General features: G+C 41.2%; 1 protein-coding gene across 1 annotated transcript; it reads left to right on the forward strand.

Moving 5' to 3' along the window:
- Positions 1-3600: 3600 nt before the first annotated feature.
- Positions 3601-4925, forward strand: LOC309504641 (zinc finger BED domain-containing protein 4-like). The gene is made up of 2 exons (XM_082177828.1): positions 3601-3868; positions 4121-4925. Exons 1-2 carry the CDS (start codon positions 3624-3626, stop codon positions 4620-4622), a joined length of 747 nt encoding a protein of 248 aa, XP_082033954.1. The 5' UTR covers positions 3601-3623; the 3' UTR covers positions 4623-4925.
- Positions 4926-6301: the final 1376 nt, after the last annotated feature.

A 6301-nucleotide genomic window follows, 5' to 3' on the forward strand; every position in this document is an offset into this window, starting at 1 on the left:
AACTGTGGTCTGGCTCATGGGGGGGCGGCGCCCTAGCGCCCTCTATTGGCCAGCCGCCCCAGTAGGAAAGATTAGATGAATGTGATCATTTATATTTGGGCCTTTTTTGGGCCTGAAATCGCTGATAAAACCTTATGGCTACTTTAGCTATTATTACATTAGCTAACTACCAACTAACCAGATAACATTAACAAATTGACAAGCACTTACTGGGCAGAATGGCTGTTAATGTTGCATGTCTTGCAAAGCGCTGTTCGTCTTTTGCCATCTTGTGAACAATTCTTGAAGCCGAAAGCGATGACCCTCGGTACCCCTCCGGCTGACATGTTGATGTGATATCTGATCTAAGTGGGCGTGGTGTGCGTAAGGTACGAGAGGGCATGACTGATGATAGTTTCATGATCCAGTCATGACAACGCTATTCTCAGCCTGCGCTCCAGCTGGGTAATCAACTTGATTTTTAAAAATAATTTCTATATTTTATATTCAAACTGTAAACATGATGTGATTAACACTCAAGTCATTCAAGTCATCGTGTCTCAAGTCATGTCAAGTCCCGAGTCTTTAACTTCCAAGTCCGAGTCAAGTCTCAAGTATTTTATTTTTTGTCAAGTCAAGTCACAAGTCATAAAAATAGCGACTCGAGTCCAAGTCACCAAGTCACAAGTCCCCATGTCTGCCTCCAGCTGTTCCAGGAAGAGCTCCAGGAACTCCTCAGGTACGTGCAGAACCTCCTCAAAGTGCTGCAGGATGTAGTGCTGTGCTTTACAGCGGAGCTTTGAGCAGGAGGAAAAGTCCTCTGTCAACTTGCAGATGCCAATGCAGTTTCCTATATTAAATTTGAAATGCTGGGTAAAACTTCATTCATAGCCACTTCCAGAATAAAATTTCAAGAATGTGTTTGCCTAGATATCATAGTTACATTCTTTTTTCTGGCAATACACCCATTCATTTTCATGCATTTATATATTTGGACTTAGGCAGTTTCAACCGTATAATGTTGGCAGTGGAAATGATGTATATAATTATAATCATTTCTAGGTAATTTGCACACAATTGCAGTTCAAATGCTTCTTCTCACCTAAAGTAGGAGCTGCAGCCACACATGATGATCTTGTGCACTTGAAATTCTCTGTCATTTGACTTGATGATCAAGTCAGTGTGTTCGCCCAGTAAACGTGCTTCATCAAACACGTCAAAGGCTGTTGCTCTTATGTTCTCCATGTTCTCTCAGGACTGTAAATGTATTCAGTCTTCTCTCCTCAAACTCTGATTAAAGTCTCCTCAGGATTGTGTCTTTGTGGGACTTTTGCTCAGGAGAGTTCTATAGAATGTCTCTGTGACATCATAGTTGTAGAGCTTCAATATATCTTCTCAGTTTGTGTCTTGGCCACATAATTATTAAAGAGTTTTGTTTTATCGATTCCTTTTGAATGAAACATCTTCACAGTAACAAAGATATTAAATTCAGAATTACTGCCATTATAAGTAAAATTACAAATAAATGGGCAAGCTTAATTTTTTTTTTTTTTTTTTTTTTTACAATATTTACAACTGGAAAAATTCAACAAACAAGACTTTGAACAGTCACTAAGACACTACGGCTGTATTTGAAATTGTCCCTTATACTGGACCAGCAGTTCTCAACTGGTTTGGCCATGGGACCCACATTTTCCCATGGACATTTATATTATTATTGTTTGTTTTTTTAGGAATTTGACCGAATATATATGGTATTATCACGATATTGAAATGAGCGTTTTCAAACAATAACAGGTTTTATATATTTTTTCTTAAAACAAAACAAACTAAATTATATTTCAATCCAATAAAGTAATACACATAAAAACTACATAAAGTAAACAAATGTTTTAAACTGATTCAAGTGTAATAAAGAATTATAAAGAACAATAGGTAACACTTTACAATAAGGTAAAGTCAGTTAATGCATTAACCAACATTAACATTGAGCAAAAGCTACATCTGTTACCATAGTTATTCTTTGTTAACATTAGTTTAAAAAAAAATACAACTGATCATTGTTAGTTCATGTTAGCTCAGGTCCATTAAATCCTTCTGAATTTAATAATGTGTTATTAAATGTTGAAATGAACATTAACCAAGATTAATAACTGCTTTAGGAGTATTGTCCATTGTCAGTTTATGTTAACTATAGTGAATTAACTAATAAAGCCTTATTGTAAAGTGTTACCTGTTACAGAATGCAGATCCAGACACAAAGAAATACATTGAAATGTGAGCTTTATTAACAGCACTGAGCAGAATGGAGAATACGGATGAGTATGCAGTTCAAATAGACTTTGAAGAATGAGTAAAGCTTAGTAACTAGGGATGCACCGATACCGGTATCTGGTATCGGCCTCGATACCACATTTTCTAAAGTACTCGTACTCGTTAAAAGTCCCTCGATACTGGGGGCCGATACCACGTTCTGAGAAATGTCTATGTTTGAGCGGCGTGTAAGGGGTTAATCAAAGGCGCCGAGTGCCCGCCTCCAGGCACGCCCCCGCAGCTCAGAGCGGGGAGAAGGCGAGGCGAGACGAAACATGTCAGCCGTGTGGAACTATTTCAAAGTGAATGAAGACGACAAAACAAAGGCGGACTGCAAATTGTGCTCAGCGAAATTGTCCAGAGGAGGCTCAAAAGGTAGCGCATTTAACACAAGTAATTTAATCAAGCACCTAAAATCCCAACATGACAACGAGTACAAAGAGTTTACCCACGCTTCTAAATCAACACAACCCACGCTGCAGCAAACTCTTTCAAGACAAGAGAAAATGTCCAGAGACAATCCACGTGCTGTGAAAATAACACAGGCAATTATCGAGTACATTGCATTGAGTGACCAGCCACTCTCGGAGGTAGAAAATGTGGGATTCCTGCGTCTCCTCCATGTTCTGGAGCCCAGATATGATGTCCCAAGCCGCCGCTACATGACTGACACGGAGCTGCCTAAACTACACGACTCCGTGAAAAAACATATCCACAGCCTACTGCAAGCCTCCTCTACGTTTAGTTTCACCACGGATATTTGGACAAGCAGTGTTAGCCCCGTGTCGCTAATTAGCCTAACCTCCCAGTGGATAGACGAGAGTTTCATGCCGCAACGAGCCATATTACATGCGAAACAATTCCGCGGCTCGCACACCAGCCAGGCTATAGCGCATGTGTTTGAGGAAATGCTCCAGACATGGGGTATACCTAAAACATCAGTACATGTTGTGCTTCGAGATAATGCCAAAAACATGATTAAAGCCATGAATGACGCAGGGCTCCCAAGTCTGCCGTGTGTCGCGCACACGCTCCAACTGGCTGTTCACGAGGGCTTATTAGCACAGAGGAGCATAGCAGATGCTATAGCAGTGGGGCGGAAAATAATTGGGCATTTTAAACATTCCGCCTTAGCCTACTCCCGCCTCGAGGACATTCAGGGACAGCTCAACCAGCCAATAAAGAGACTACAGCAGGACGTACAGACGCGCTGGAACAGCACGTATTACATGCTCCAGTCCCTCATTGAGCAAAAGCGAGTGCTGGGGGTGTATGTGTCCGAGCATGAGGGAGTTCATCCGCACTATCTCACCGCTCACCAATGGGCTCTTATGGAGAAGACTGTTGCCATCCTTGCCCCCTTTGAGGAACTAACTAAAAAAGTGAGCAGCTACGACGCACTAGCCTCTGATGTCATCCCAGCTGTGACTGTGCTAGTGAGACTTCTAAACAGAGAAACAGACGAGGACCACGGCGTCAAGACAATGAAAGCAACCTTACTGGCAGCTGTCAAGAAGCGCTTCAGTGACGTCGAGACCAACCCACTGTACTTCATCTCCACCATACTTGACCCAAGGTAAAGTCTGTGTGCTATAGGTATTCAATGATAAACTACAGTACTAAATGTAAGATTAATTTCCATCTGAAATATTATATTATATTTTTGTAACTAAAATACACAAATACAAATGTATGCAATATAATATGAAATATATTTCCCTTATTACTACCAGAAAGCCAAATGGCTGGCATTTGTGACAGTGGTTTAGGGGAAACTAAAATCTGTCCTATTTTTCCACATATTAATACATTCATGAATTTTGTTCAGGTATAAAGATCGCTTCTTCTCCAACAATGCTCCGGAGGCCAAGCTGCACCTGAAGCAGGAGCTGCAGATGATGTCCAGAGCTGAGGCAGAGGGGAGTCGGGCAGAAGCTGCAGAACCTCCTGCTAAACTGTTCCTCAAGGCCCAGGCCAGCACTAGCAGCAGTCTGGACACTGTATTTGAAGAAATCGCTAAGGAGCAGCCCCAGGCAGCACAGCCGCTGGCAGCAGGTGCTGCCATTGAGCTCGACACATACCTCGGAGAGGCCCCAAGCCCTCGTGAAGACAGTCCTCTGAAGTACTGGGGTGTCAACAAAATCAGGTTCCCCACTTTGGCTAAAATGGCCCATAAATACCTCTCAGCCCCATGTAGCAGTGTGGAAAGTGAAAGGCTTTTTAGCTCAGTGTCACACATTATAGATGAAAACAGAAACAGGCTGACTGCTGATAATGCAGAAAAGCTACTTTTCTTAAAAAAAAACCTGCCACTCACTTTTTCTAAATAGGCTCCATTAAGTGAGTCGTCTTAGACTTGATGTTAATACCTACCTCAGTTGCACTGACTGCCACAGTTCTATGTTGGTGGATGTTGTTAGTTTATTCAAATATTGTGCACTAAATAGCAAAGATGTTTATTAATGCCCCTTGTGTCGTCCAAAGCGGCAGAGTTTACAACAAACTGAAAAAAATACTTGAGTTGCACTGTCACTGTTTACATTTTTTTTAATAATTATTTATTCTGTAATATGTTGCATACAACATGCTTTTCATTTTAAATAAATGTTCTTAATTCCAAACTAGTCCCTTGTTTTTTTGTTAAATTATATGACTAAAGTGTGTGTGTGTGTGTGTGTGTGTGTAAATTAGTCTACTACAAACTTCCTTAACAGTATTTATGCTTACAGGGCACCTATTATGACCCTTTTCACAAGATGTAAAATAAGTCTCTGATGTCCCCAGAGTATGTATAAATATAATACCCAACAGATATTTTTTTTACAGCATGTTTAAATTGTCATTTTTTGGGGGCTCAGAAAAACACACCGTTTTAGTGTGTATCCCTTTAAATGCAAATGAGCTGCTGCTGCCGCCCAAAGGGTGGAGCCTTACGAGCTCGCGCTCAGAGCCAGGACAATCTCATCTGATAATATCAAAACAGAAACTCTCATTAGTGGTGTTCATTTCGACTCGGAGTCGGACAATAATGCCCACAGAGCCAGAGAATATATACTGTATGGAGATTGAACAGGTATAGTTTAGCTTAATTATGGTTATAACTTATTTGTCATCTGCTTTTATCCACTATTAATACAAGCCTGCTGTAGCAGACCTCGTCCGAATGATGACCAAAATATACTGATGAGTTCGATTAAGTTTATTGTACATCACACAAAAGATGAAGCGTTAGTTTTACTCCAGAAAATCACTGTAAGAGCAGCTAAATAAAAACAGTATAAGATGTGAGCATTTAAGTCTTATCCAAAACTCTCTCTCTCCCTTTCATTAGCATGGAACATACACAGCGAAGTACACAAAACACTCGTTACAACTAACAGTAAACAAATATATACACACCTTTTCAGTCTGTGCTTAAAGGTGAACTAAGTAACTTTTTTACTTTAACCGAACAGCTTCGGAGTCATTGGAATAGTTATATGACTTATTTCGGGTTGAATGGTGGTCGTCTCGCACCCCCCAAGCGCCTGTGAGCCGAAAAACCACCCTTGCAACTTTGGGCCGGCGGGCGTGTATCGCTTGATATCAGGTCTCGCGTTGTAACGAGTTGCTTTATGGCACTGCACAGTGCACACGTACACGTAGAAAAAGGTAACGTTAGATACTGAGTTCTTCACACTTTCGTCATGGCTGAACCGGTAAAAAAGAAGCAGAAAGCTAGGAAAGGTTTGTCGGAGGACCAAAGAAAGAGGAAACGGCAGACTGACCGAGCAAGGAGTCAGACTCGAGTAAATATCGTTCTTGTTGATGGACTAGTAGACATCTTCAGAGCTTATCTGTGCCTGTTCGATGTCCGACGCTTTGTAACGCGTTGTGTCAGGAGGAGAAATAGGGATAGCTCACAGATGAAGTTATTACAGAGGCCAGACAGACTCACGGAGGCGATTGGCATCTCACAACTTGCACTTTATTCCCCAATCGAACTCGTGTAACTGTTTGTCACCCATTC

This window comes from Leuciscus leuciscus, assembly GCF_965113295.1.
Source record: "Leuciscus leuciscus genome assembly, chromosome: 8".
Classification (NCBI taxonomy): Eukaryota; Metazoa; Chordata; class Actinopteri; order Cypriniformes; family Leuciscidae; genus Leuciscus; species Leuciscus leuciscus.